General features: G+C 46.6%; 3 protein-coding genes across 3 annotated transcripts; 1 reads left to right on the top strand and 2 right to left on the bottom strand.

Moving 5' to 3' along the window:
• Positions 1-4,862: 4,862 nt before the first annotated feature.
• MYCFIDRAFT_179247 (uncharacterized protein) lies at positions 4,863-9,678 on the top strand (the record flags this gene model as incomplete). The annotated part of the gene is made up of 4 exons (XM_007933342.1): positions 4,863-4,868; positions 8,546-8,621; positions 8,669-9,635; positions 9,669-9,678. 4 exons carry the CDS (start codon positions 4,863-4,865, stop codon positions 9,676-9,678), a joined length of 1,059 nt encoding a protein of 352 aa, XP_007931533.1.
• A 157-nt stretch (positions 9,679-9,835) lies between these two features.
• Positions 9,836-11,902, bottom strand: MYCFIDRAFT_84851 (uncharacterized protein; the record flags this gene model as incomplete). The annotated part of the gene is made up of 1 exon (XM_007933341.1): positions 9,836-11,902. One exon carries the CDS (start codon positions 11,900-11,902, stop codon positions 9,836-9,838), a length of 2,067 nt encoding a protein of 688 aa, XP_007931532.1.
• A 142-nt stretch (positions 11,903-12,044) lies between these two features.
• MYCFIDRAFT_212546 (uncharacterized protein) lies at positions 12,045-13,151 on the bottom strand. The gene has a single exon (XM_007933340.1). The coding sequence runs from the start codon at positions 13,119-13,121 to the stop codon at positions 12,165-12,167; it is 957 nt and encodes a 318-aa protein (XP_007931531.1). The 5' UTR covers positions 13,122-13,151; the 3' UTR covers positions 12,045-12,164.
• Between the last annotated feature and the right edge of the window lie 212 nt (positions 13,152-13,363).

The raw sequence follows: 13,363 nt of genomic DNA, 5'->3' as shown, positions 1-13,363 counted from the left end.
CTATTGTTGTCTAGGAACTAATATATGTCGCTTTAGCAATCGCTGTCGTGTTTCGCTTAATAAGTCCCTTCCTATACACCTTATCCCTTTAAAAGGTTATGCGTGCTGTAGTTAGTAATAGAATACGTTAATTGTTACGCATTGTGCGTAGTATATAGGCTATATATAATTCTAGTATGCTTCGGAGTGTATGCTTCTATAGCCGCTTAGTGCCGCTAGTTAATTAGATCCCCGGACGCTACTGTTCGTTTTCTCTGCCTTAATAGTAACTAGTTATCGGAATGATCGTTCTAGGGAGAGTCTAAGTAATAGAGGGCGTTAACGTAAGAGGGCTATCGTAGCTTCTCGAAGAGTGCTTACGCTCGATATATGTTATCGCCCTACGTATCTATCCTTACTATATATATTATAGTGCCTATAAGAGCATGCGGTACAATAAGTATAGTGCTAGTCTCGCTAGTCTCGCTAGTCTCGCTAGTCTCGCTAGTCTCGCTAGTCTCGCTAGTCTCGCTAGTCTCGCTAGTCTCGCTAGTCTCGCTAGTCTCGCTAGTCTCGCTAGTAACTTCTCGGGTTTCGGAGGCGGTTCTTAGTGCCTAAGGCGGCCGTCGTTATCGTGTTAGACACTTTTGTTAGCGCTATTTACTAGAAACGCGCTAAATCGACGTATCTCGATATATTAGTAATACTATTATAAAAGTCGTAAAAGTCGGTATTGTAAATGCGCGGAAGGAAGTAGCTATAACGTTTAATCCTACCAATTAAGCGCTCTACTATACTAAATCCGGGGTCTTAGCGGGACTCGGTATCCTTGTCGCTTCCTCGAATTTACGCTTCTCGACTAGCTTCTATATGCGAATTTTACGACTATTAACTATCGGCTATTATATAAGACAGACTACGAGGCGCGTTAACAGCTAAGGCAATATGCTCGACTACGAGGGCAAATATATATAGCGAGCTTACAAGGATATAATAGAAGGATAGTAAGGACGGACCTTATTAAATGCTATTTCTAGCGCTATTTCTAGCGCTATTTCTAGCGCTATTTCTAGCGCCATTTCCAGCGCTATTTCTAGCGCTATTTCTAGCGCCATTTCTAGCGCTATTTCTAGCGCCATTTCTAGCGCCATTTCTAGCGCTATTTCTAGCGCTATTAAATCGCATATAACGCTATAGCAATCGACTATGCCTATATAGTACTACTACGCCTAAAGAGTAACAAGTTATCCTTATTATCTCCCTCCTACTAGCTAGCCTTACGCCTACGCTCCTTTTCCCTTACGGAGGGCTTAGGAGTACGGCTTAATCGACGAGAGCTAGCTAGACTAGATATTCTAGCGGCTTTACGCTAAAGTCGTACGGCTATATTATAGTCTATATCCTCTTAGGCAGTACGACGACTACGAGCAGTTCGGTTATTTACTATAGCCGTCTTCTATAAGATCTTTTACGAGATCTTAGCCGAGCTCTGCGAGGTTTGTTCGATACGAGCGAGGCGCTATACCTAAGTTAATCGAGAGGGACCTTCGACCGTAGGATTAGTAGCAGCAATAGTAGCAGCAATAGTAGCAGCATTAGCGGCTGCTTTAGCGCGCTTCTAAGTCTCCTCTCTCTCTGCATTATCCTTCGCTTTCTATACGAGCTAGGCCTCGCGCTTTGCAAGCACCTACTAAGCAATACTAGTAATATACTCTAACAGATCCTCGATTAGTATATCTCGCTAATGCTCCTTACTCTTACGGAGCTATGCTATAAATACTAGCGCGCGTTCTTTAAGCATCGTCTTATTAGCTAAGAAGGTGTTCTAGACTAACGATAAATCCTCTCGAAAGTACTTTGTATTAAATACCTCGCTTAAGTCCTAAAGTATATTATCTAGAACGATAAAATTGGACGGTACGACTTCGAAGCGGCGGTTCTCGTATAGATTATTAAATGCATCGTCGATACGAGCGGAGACCTAGCTAGACAGAAATTCCAATCTAAACCGCTATAGACTATTCTTTAGTAGTACCTTAATCTTCTTCGGTAGTAGCGGAGGATCCTTCTAGGAAACTAGCTCTAAGAGAGCTAGATTATATATACTATAGCAGTCGTCGGTACCTACGACCTCTCGCTCTAGATCGAATAGCCGCTCGTGTTCCTTATAGAAGTCGAGGACGATAGCGCGAAAGCAGCGACGCTATACTAGAACTAGATAGTACCGAAGGTTCTAGATATAGCGCCAAATATTATCTAGATTGTCGCGCGAGGCTCGCTCCTTTGCAGTCTACTCGCCGCCTAATTTAGGCTTTAGTACGTTTGCTCGACTGCCGTATTAAATTTGTCCTTAATAAAGGAGCTAATACTAAGGCGGGCAGTACTAGATTCCGCTACGGCGACGTCGTCTTTAGCCTCTTTATTACCTTTAGCATTATCTATACCGAATTAGTCGAAGAGACTATCGGCAGTCTTATTATCCTAGTCTTCTCTAGGAATAGTAACGTATCGGAGACCGCTTAGTCGCACTAGGACAACATCTTTCGCTTAGTATACTACTACGGGCTGTCCGGTGTCTCGTAGAATTATAGAGCGGTAGGAGGACTTCTCTAGAATACGCTTAGATACATCGTCGACCTAGTACGGTAGGAAGACGATAGCGAGGGCGGTTATCCTACGAATGCGAGCTATACGTCTAAGCTTCTATATTAGATTATCGAGATCTCTCGTAATCGGAAACTTATACTAGTAGACAATCTCGATATCCGGTATATTAACGCTAGTCGCCGTTATAGGTATACTAAAGAGGATACGGATCCGAGAGTCTAGCTTCTTAAACTCTAGGTAACGCTTATCCTTATCGAACTTAGCGACTTTAGCTATATAGAATTAGACGATATTATAGACATCGATTATACGAGGAGCGCTAGGCTATATAGGCTTACTATCCTATATATACTTGCCTACGCTATTTGCTAGATCGACAACGTCCTTAGTTAACTCTATTAGCTACATATATATACGTAGTCGGGCGTTATCGATCGACTTGCGACTATCGATAAAGATTATCGATTTCTAGATCTTCCTTAGGGTAGCGAGGCTAGTCTCTTTATCTACTGCGTACCGGAGTACAAAGTAGAGGCAGTCGAATTCCTTATCGTTCTATAGGAGAGTCTTTAAGATATACTTAGTATCTAGACGGTCGATACTATCGCGAATAACGATAGCGTATATACTAGCCTCGCTCTCCTTTCGTAGGCTATTCGCGAAAAGATACTTCTTAGTCTTATCCGAGACAGTAGCAGAGTAGACTAGCAGTACAGTATTAATGCTTATTAGCTAGCGTAATAGATAAAGGACAGTATAGCTATTACGGAAATCCTTCTACTTTAAGTAAAGATAAGCTTCGTCCTATACCTATAATCTAAGTATTAGGCTAATAGTACGGATTACATCCTAGAACTTAGCTATAATTGCCTGTTCGGGGCTGCAGATAATATAGTTGTATTTGCCGTTCTTAATATCCTTTAGTAGGTCTAGATCCTTTTGTCTAGTCTCGGCGGTTATAACGGCTACCTTTACGAGTGCATATTCTTCTAGAGATAGCTGCCGTACAGCTTCCTTAATATCTAAGCCCTGTTCTTCTATAATGCGCGTTAAAGGCACAATCTATAGTATTATTATACTAGTTAAGAGAGTAAACGCCTAGAAGACTAGTGCCTTACTAGCGCTAGTACGAGCGATTATAAGAATATCCTAGCTACCGAAGATAAGGGCGAAGACGATAAGGACCTAAAGCTCGGTTAGTTCGGCGGCTCGAGTCGGATAAAGCAGCTTAAGGATCTTCTTAAGGCTATTTCGAACGATCTGCTTCTAATATAGTAGAGCACTACTATACTAGCCGGCATTCTAGATAAGTTACTACACTTGCTAGAGTAGCCGGCTTTATTCCTCGATATCTGCGTATACTATATTAAAGTACGTATCCTACTCCTATACTAGCGTATCGATCGTAGGTAGCGCTAGGTTAGGCTCGTACGACTAGGTAGACTCTTCGCGGTTAATTAGAGTCCGGTCTAGTACTAGCGCGCGAGGCTAGAACGTCTATTACGCCGCCGTAGTATTAGAACTAGCGTTTCTATTATTATTTCTATTATCGCCTTAAGTATTCGAAGGACTAGTAGCGATAGCAACTCTACGATATCCTCCGCGGCTACTGCCTCGAGCCCTACTACCGCGGCTACTACGATTACTACGAGGCGGACGGCCTCGACGACTACCGCGCCCGCTAGCGGCTTGTTATGCATTGCGCTGCTTAGCTAAGAGGCGATCTATAGTTGCGAGTACGCCTTCGCGGTCGGGGAGTAGCTTACTAAGGGCTTTAAGAGTACTAAAAGAGTGTTTAAGAGGTTTCTAGGGATATACGCTAGAAGTGGGTTACGGTTTATACGCGTTTGTATAGATAGTCCGCGCTTCGGTCTACTAGGTAATAGAGCAGGTAAAGGCGGCGGAATTTTTATATAAAGAATACTTAGAGGTAATAGAGGAGGTCTTTCTTAATAGAACTGTCGCTTTAGAAGTAGAACAACGGGTAGTAGGTAGTCGATTTAATAGGTTGTTAGTAGGACAAACGAACGCTATCCTATACTTTCTATACCTTAGATTTTCTATAGGTCTTAGTTGTAGGAATTATTCTATTATAAAAATCGGATGTTCTAGACTTATTATAAACCTATAACTAAGGATAAACATACTCTATACAAATATAGCTAGTTGTTGCAGTAGAAATTACTAACTTATATTAAGGGTATCCGAAAGTGACCTTTCTAGTTTAGGCGCTTCGCTAGAGCTTAGCTTGCCTAAGGCATAAATATATATATAGAATGCACGTACACAACCTAGAAATACCGCTCGTGTCTATAGTAGCTACTACGAATCAGTCTAAATCCGGAAGTGCAGCTAAGGACCGGACTCGGTATAGATTTGCTATCGCTCCGTCCGCCTTAGTTATAAACGCGTTCTTAGTTATTTTCCTTGTTTATCCATCTCGCTGTCGCCTGTTTTTATCGACCTTGCTATCGCCGCTATCGATTTAGGATCCGCTGCTCTTGCTTTCTATTAAAATAGCTAACCTTATAAGCATTAATGCCCTTACCGCTCTTTAGGAGTTTAATGCTACGTATACTATACCGCCGCTACTACTACTACTACTACTACTACTACTACTACCGCCGGCGGAATTTACGCGTCTTCTGCCGTAGGCGATAGCGCGCGTCGAAGTAGACGAGTTATTAGACGAAGAGCAGTCCGCGGATAAGGAGAATAGCGGCGAGGCGCCTCGTAGGCGTAGATCTACGTATAGAAGGCGTATCGAAGTTATTTAAGGTATCTACGCTATACTCGACGCGCCTAACGACCTCCTACGCTAGCGCTAAGCGATAATTAAATTACCTACCGAGCTAATATTTACGATCGACGCGTAGCGCTAATTAATGCCGTATTAGTCTAACTTTTAGTATCGTAAGGATAGTCGGCGCGAGCTATCGACGGAGTTATTAGTAGAGTTTTAGACGTATCGGAATAGTAGCGGAAAGCAGCGTACGACAAAGGGGTATAGTAAGAAGCCGGTACCGAAGAAGATTACGAAGGCGCGTAGTTGTTAGGTAACGATAAAGGTAGTGTTTGTCGAGCAAGTTAGAGAGCGAGGGGACCTAGAAGTTATTAGTATTAAGGTGCGCCGCAATAACGCCGCTTAGTATACTAATTACTATACTATGCGGCGATTTAACCTATAGAAGCGATGCGACGCTTTAATAAAGGCGGTTAGACTATAGGTATATAAAGGATACAAACTAAGCGTAGTATATAATACTATTACCGTACGATACGACCCTAGAGCCCGCGAAGTCTTCCTCGCCGCCGGCGGCGCGTATTTAACTAGGAAATGTTGCAATAACGCTAGTAAGGCTTTCTGCGAGGTATATCGAGATACGAGGCTTAGTAGACAGGTTAGTATATAGCAGGACTAGCAAGAAGAGCTGTTATTATAGCTAAGAGAAAGTAAGTCGATAGGATAAAGTAGATAAGATAAGGTTAGAATTAGCATTGCGGGCCGCTCGGTTACGCTCGCCGTATTCCGAGCAGCTAATTAGATCTACGGATTCTTTCTCGAATTCGTCTCGAATTCGAGAGCTATCTAGGCGACTAAATTCTTTAGGTCTCCGCTATTCGGTTAGCAAAAAAACTAAAGCTCGGAGTTCCTAGAATTCTCGGATAAAGCCGCTTACCCCGTATAATTATTAAATTAGCTAATTAATTCTAATAATCCGAGGCGGGCCGGGCTTCTAGCGCGGCTTAGCGAGGAACACCGAACCTCCGACTTGTTTACATTTTAGAAACTAAAACAAAACAGCTAATTCTTCTTTTCTAGACAACTTCTACGCCGCTAACGTATTAGCAATACGCGCCGTCGACAAGAAGCGAACATATGCGACAGTTTAGGTCTATAAAGACCGACTCGCGCTACTCGTATAGCGTAGATAGCTCTTACTAATAGACGCGACTTACAAAACTAACTACCTTAGCTAGTTCTTATATACTATAATAGTACGCGACGAGAACGGCCTCTAGCGACCTATTACGCACTTTCTAAGTGTTACTAATAATAGCGATATCGTATTAGCGTACCTTAAACAGATTATCCGATAGTCTAGCGGCCGCCGTAGTTATAGACTACGATTCTTCCTTACTAACGACTTAGTAGCCGAGAGACGCGCTATTCGATTAATATAGCCTCTAGTATTGCCGGCGGACGAGAACACCGCGGAAACAGCTATAGAAGCTACTAAAATCGAGGACTCCGAGTCCGACGACGATAACTTCGAACCTCTGTATTAAACCGACTATCTCCTCTGCTATGTTTACCTCCTACGATCTATTAAGCGCTACTTTAGCGGTAAATTAGCTAAGAAGGCACGCTATTACCTCTATTCCGCTATCAAATTTAGGCGCTCCGTCGCTAGTTATATAGACAGCCTATAAAGCGCTATTCTAAGCCTTCTAAAGGACTATAAGTTTAACGAGAGGTTAGAATACATTACGAAGGAGCTAAAGGATAACATTCGCTACTAGGCGCTCTATTATCGTATAGACTCTGCTATTCTTATATAGGTAAAGGACACTAATGCCCTCGAAGGTTGTTATAACAAATATAAGTACGAGAACAAGGCGCAAATAGCTAGCGAATACACCCTCTATAGTACGGCAATGTACGTAGAGGTAAAGGACTGCGAATACGACTAACGCTTACTTAATTATGCTAAGAGTAAGGATAGCAAACTTTACCCTCTCGCTACTAGCGATAACGAGCTATTAAAGCGTTAGTTGCTAGAGTTTCTATAACGGTTACAACAGCTAATTAGTAAGCAATACTAGAAGGGCACTTAACCTAACTTTATCGCGGCGCGCTTACTTAGTAACGAGATAACGTGCGAGTATAGATTCTATCTACAATACTAAGTCGCCTACGCTAATCTATAGTACTACTATTTCTAACTTAGTTAGAATATAATCTAAGACTACGACTTTTAGCGCTAGCTATTTATGTTTAAAGACGCTAAATACGATAACAGCGGCGGCTTCTTAATCTATAACCGAGTAACGACTTCCTACGCTATTAAAGAGCTCTACGACGATATTAGTATACCGAGCGTACCTAACTTCTTATACCGCGAGCGCGTACGCGAGTATAGCGACGACATCCGCCGCTAGATATATGCTATTAAACAGCGCTACGCCGACAACTAGGTGCTATTTAAAGACCGATAACGAGACTAGAAGCGCTTTATTAAGCGACTTAACGATATAAGTAGACCTTAACGCACTAAAGCTGCGCGCCTTGCTATAGAAGATTACTTCGGCCTCGAATTGCTACTAAATACGCCTCCTTCGTAACTATCGTAATAGCCGCTACCTACCGGGGTACTATTAAGTTAATACTACGTTAATCTTAGCTAAATCGCTAGTCTATCGACTAAGAAGTCCCGTAAAAGTAAGAGTAAGGCGACGGTTAAAAAGGAGGAGTTATATAGTAAGGTTCGCGAGGTAGGTATAGAAGAGGCGACGGCGGAGGTAACAGATACCTTAGCGACTACCTTAAGAGCGCTAGCGGCCTTAGAGATCGAGTCTGCTATACTAGCTACTATATAACCGGCGATGCCGGAGGCGTAGGTCGCTCTATAGCGTAATCCGTACGAGCCTCCGCTCTCTACGTAGGCAGGCGCGGTAATAGGTCTACTTCTACGGCCTTTATAATCTATCTCCTTTAATATAACTACCTCTTACGACTTTGCCTCTACCTCTACCTTAGGCAAGCGGAAGGCGCCGGCGACGGTAAGGTCTAGTAAGAAGCGTAAATAAGTCTACATATCTATCTACTATAATATAAACTAACAATACCTAACTTTAGTCTATATCGCTATTTCTACGCTATCTCTTTAGCTTCATTTTTAGCGACGGTAAGGTCTAATACTACCTCTACCCTGCGCGACGCGACAACATCACGTAGATCACGGTTTTGCTAGGGGTTAGCAGTAGAAACGGATTCTCAGCATGCGCCGACCTCCGATCCGGTAGAAGCCGCAGTGGCTACTATAGACGTATCCGAAATACCGAGGGCAGTCACACTAAGCGGAAATCACGAAGCAGCCTGAAAAGGAGGTAGAACGCGGTAATGCGTACCACCAAGACACCTCTCTGCACAACCACATCTACACTCGCCGACCAAGATCCACCCATTTCTTCATCGGCACCGTTCAAAACCAAGAAGCCCAGAAACGAGACATCCAACTCCTCGAGACTGCCGACAAGGCGAAACCCATCGAACGCAAAAACGTCATCCTCGCCCGATTCGAAGAGACGAATGGGTTTCGCATGCTCGGAACTTTTCGAATGCTGAATACTTGGCGGTTCGTGACGGCTGATGGGAAATCTTACTTCACAAGGATCGGAGATGTTGAAGGGGGGATCGCATGTGATCTCGCGTTTCTGGAGAGAAATAAGGTCAAGCTTTCCAAAGGATATCAGGAGAATGGCAGCAATGTAGATCTGGGAGAGCTGCGGAGACGTGTTGGGAAACGGTTGGGAGAGTTGCGGAAAGACAAGAAGAAATGGGACGGTGCGGAGAGGGAAGTGCCCAAATTGCCACCGTTGACTTTGCAGCATTTTCCTGCCGCACAGCTCCACGACGCGAGCAATGTGTTGAAAGATGGGGTCAAGGGATTGGCGGTGGTGCGTGTGGTCTATATGTTGCCGGCGGCGGCGCTGGCTGACCATGCCAAACGCTCGCCACAGAACTGCTACTTCGACATTGACAAGACTACGACGTTCGCGGACATGGATGCAGTGCTGCTCAGTGGAAATGCCCCATCCCATCAGCGGATTGAGCGGGGAGTGCGTCATATCAGGCCGACGCGTGTCTGGTGGATCATGGATCCACGAATGGAGGGAGATATTGGTAAGATGTACAGAGTCAACAAGATGAGCACGCAGGTGTGCAGGTACATCAAAGACGCGCCGAGCAGCGATGGGTTTACGTTGTACACTGAGTGCCACATTCGCGAGGCAAACGCTAAACATGAGTACGACGAGGATGGAAAGTGATACGGAGATTGGCAAGCAGATGGTGGAAGGACGACATAGACTTAGCAGAGCAGACAATCCAGAGCATTCTTATCATTCTCTTCGTGCACTCAGCAGCATGGGTCTCCAGCAATCCCGTCGTAAAGTTTCCAACGTCACAGCATCCAGCAACCAGCATCCCAGGAATCAAAAACTCTCGCCATCTCCGTATGTCCATCTACTGACTCCCACTTCCACCAAGCACAATACTCGGATCCACAACTCCCTCCTCAATCAACTGCTTCAAAGTCTTCGTCACAGGCTTCTCAGCAAAACGATAATCACGAGTATGCCCATTCTTCGTACCCTTCTTCGCCATCACACCCTTAGCCAACTTCTCGAGCAAAGTCGCATCAACATTGAAAGCCGGACCCCAACGAGCTCGATTGTCAGCTGCGCGGTCGTCAGACTGCTCGATGGTTTCATCGATGGTGTCTTGCTCATAGGACTCCTTGGGACCGAAGGAGACTTCGCAGTCTTGGGGAACGCGCTCAATGATGTTTTGCAGGATGAACTTCTTGTAGGCGTTTTCGTCTCGCTGTTCTTCGCGCTCGACGATGCAGATGCGAATGTTCTTGAGAGTGGTCATGCTTTGGAGCTGCATCCAGTTGACTCGCTGGTACCAGTTTTGGCCCTGGTTCTCGCTGGGGCGGTGGTCGCAGATGAGAGTGAGGGAGGCGAGGAGTGGCAGGGCCGAGTTTGGCAGCGTATGGATGTCGATGATTGGCTGGAAGCTGGTGGAGATGAGGCCGACGCAGCAGAGATTGTTTTCGCGGTAGAGGATGGACTTGGCTTCGGAATGAATTTGGCGGTTCGTGCTGAGGATTGAGATGTCTGCGCCGCTGGCAATGTCTGTGGAGTCCTCAGGGTGAGTGTGGTTCACGCCATGCCAATCTCGGGTATAGAGACAGATGTAGCCCATCGGTGCCAGATGTTCACGATACACCCAGTTGCGCAATTCCGCTGGCAGATCCAAGAAGCGGAAACCCTGCGACGAGTCTTGAGTGACGACAGTTGATGATCCTGTTGTGGTTTCCGGGACTTCTGGTACTTCGTCTGCTTGATCTGCGGTCTTTGGCTGCTCATCATGCGAAGCTGGCGGAGGCGTGAAATTCTTATCGGCCCACCGAACCCTACCCTGCATAAAGGTGAGAATATTCCGAAGCTCAACCTTGGCATCCTTATTGCCTTCCAGTTCCAAAAGCTGGGAAAGTTCGTCTCGCAGTGGCTCCAAGGTCGAACGGCGGAGGAAGCGGTCCAGAATGTACTCAGCGAGCACTCCGGCTGCTTCTTTGCCCTTGACCTGCTTCATCTTCAGGAATTGGCTCTGCAATTTCTTCTCCAGACTCAAAATCGTCCCGTGATCGCGTGGAACAACGAACTTTTCAGTCTTTGGCGTTCGCCAATCCTCCTTTTCCTCTTCTTCGAAGTTCCCCTTCCACAGTCTAGTCTTGACTGGAGCCAAATTTGCCTTTGGGTCCTTCAGCTTGATTTCGTTTTCGAAAAGCGTATGGATAAGAGCCGCCATTCGTGGCGCAGAGGTTCCAAAGTCGCGAAGTTCAGCGAGAAGTGCTGGGGCCTCTGCTTGGTGGATTGCGAAGACATCGCGCAGCACATTGTCCGCCGCCAGCTCCGCGCGACCGAAGATGGCAGGACGCCCCTTGGCAGAGCGTTTGAGAGCTCGGGTGAGCAAGCTGTCCTGCTCCTGCTCTTCTGGCTCCTCGTTTGCTCGATCCTCCGGCGTTGAGGTGCTCTCTGGTGTAGGAATGGAGCCTTGGTTTGCCCAAAGATTGGCGTCCGTAGGATTTGCTGACTTGCTGAATTTGGAGAACAGCGCTGCACTCGTCTGAAATCGGGAGCCTTTTGGCTCGGACTCGAGCTCCGGAGTGCTGACACGAAGTGGCGAAGCAGACCCAAAGGCAACCGGAAGGCCAAAAGAAGTTGGAAAAGAGGCATTTCGTGCGAAAGGCGAAGCTCCAGTTGCTGGCGCTTTGGATCCGAAGGCGCTAGCATGGCCAAAGGAGAACTGGGATGGCGGCGGTGTTGTGGGAGTTGAGAAACCGCATCCGAAGCTTGACGACGGTCTGAAATGGGCGAAGCCATTTGCAGATGGTGTAGGAGTCGCATTGCCACTGGCGAGTCTGGCGCTTGATGTCTGCGAGAAGGATTTGAAGCCTTTGGGAGTGTTGGCGTCGCCAGTGGAGTCCAGCAGCGCCGGCGGCACGCCGGTGAACTCGAATGGCATATCGTATGCTCTGCTGTCGCGCGTCTATGTTGGTCTCTTTGACGTACTATTGGTTTCGGGGCGGTGTTTGCGAAAGTTGCAAGTTGGCAAAATTTCAAGTCCGCAGATGAAGCCGCGGAGTAGGAAAGAGCGACCAGACGTTCAAAAGATGGAAGAATCAGGGTCTTCCTTAGCCTCGCTTCACGGCGAGACTAGCCTGGTTTGTAAAATTACAGAAGTGAATCGTTGGACTCGCATCGTTTGTGCCTGGTCCGTGCTCCCGTCACGTCTCAGCAGATTCACCATTGCCCGCCTTCCCATTCGTACTGCTCTCCTTCGGTATCATCTTCAGTGAGAAGTCAACATGCTTCACGCCTTGGTGGATGCTCGAGGAGCTGATGATATCGACATCATCGCATACGTAGTCTGCCACGTTGTCCTCGGTCAAGCCTCCCGAAACTTCCACCAACGCTCTCGCATTTTGCCCTCTGCCCCACCGGTCTTTGAGATTCTTCGATGCCACTCTCACGCCGTCTGGTGTAAAGTTGTCCAGCATCACCACGTCTGCGCCGGCCTTGATAGCTGTCTCTGCCTCCTCTTCTGTTTGGCACTCCACTTCTACCTTGACTGCAAATCCGCCGGCCGATTTTGCTGCTGCAACTGCAGTTGGTATTGAGCCACCGCACGCCCAGACGTGGTTATCTTTCAGCATTGTCATGGTGCTCAAGTCTTGTCTATGAGGATCGCATCCACCCACGAGCATGCCATACTTCTCCACCAGCCGGAAGCCGGGCGTAGTCTTGCGTGTACCAGCCAAAGTGTTCTTGTAGCCTGCCTTTCGCAGCAATGAGAGCAGCGAATGCGACTTGCTCGCCACGCCTGAGCATCGTGCAAGCACATTCAATGCCACGCGCTCGCCAAGCAGCACGCATCTCACCGGTCCTCTCACTGTCGCCACATGCTGCTTCTTCTCTCTCCCGACTTCGTCGCCCTCTTTTACGAACCACTCAACGGTGCAGTCCAACTGCTTGAAGATCTCGTCGAAGAACGGAACTCCTGCTAAAATGCCAGCGCTCTTTGCGAGCAGTCTCGCCTCAGCAGGTCCATCGCCGACCACGAAACCTCCATAATCGAAGCTTGGCGTATCTTCTTCGAGCCAGAGAGCGATGGATCTCTTCCAAGATGGTGGAAGCAGGTGGGCAGGATTGCCATGAACTGGCGCACCCTCTGTGATTGGCATCGTGGAGGTGGTGTTGATTGTCCTACGTTGTCGGTTGCACTGCAGGTAGGAGAGGATGGGATAGCAAAAGCTTGCGTTTTATTCACTTACTGTTCGATCTGCACGATTTCAAAGCTTCAAATACTCCGACACAATTTCCGCCGATGTCGTTGTCGTCGGAGGAGCAAAGGAAAGGACCGGCATCGTCGGAACTCTCTTTGAAAGAGCCGTCGATCAGCTAATCACGTGAGGCATCACGAAAA

Source organism: Pseudocercospora fijiensis, assembly GCF_000340215.1.
Source record: "Pseudocercospora fijiensis CIRAD86 unplaced genomic scaffold MYCFIscaffold_10, whole genome shotgun sequence".
NCBI classification, from domain to species: domain Eukaryota; kingdom Fungi; phylum Ascomycota; class Dothideomycetes; order Mycosphaerellales; family Mycosphaerellaceae; genus Pseudocercospora; species Pseudocercospora fijiensis.
The sequence above is the reverse complement of the archived record's forward strand: the minus strand, read 5'-3'. Positions and strand labels throughout refer to the sequence as shown.

Excerpts from the sequence above, each read along its gene's own strand:
- MYCFIDRAFT_212546 (XM_007933340.1), bottom strand. The coding sequence starts at position 13,121 with ATGCCAATCACAGAGGGTGCGCCAGTTCATGGCAATCCTGCCCACCTG.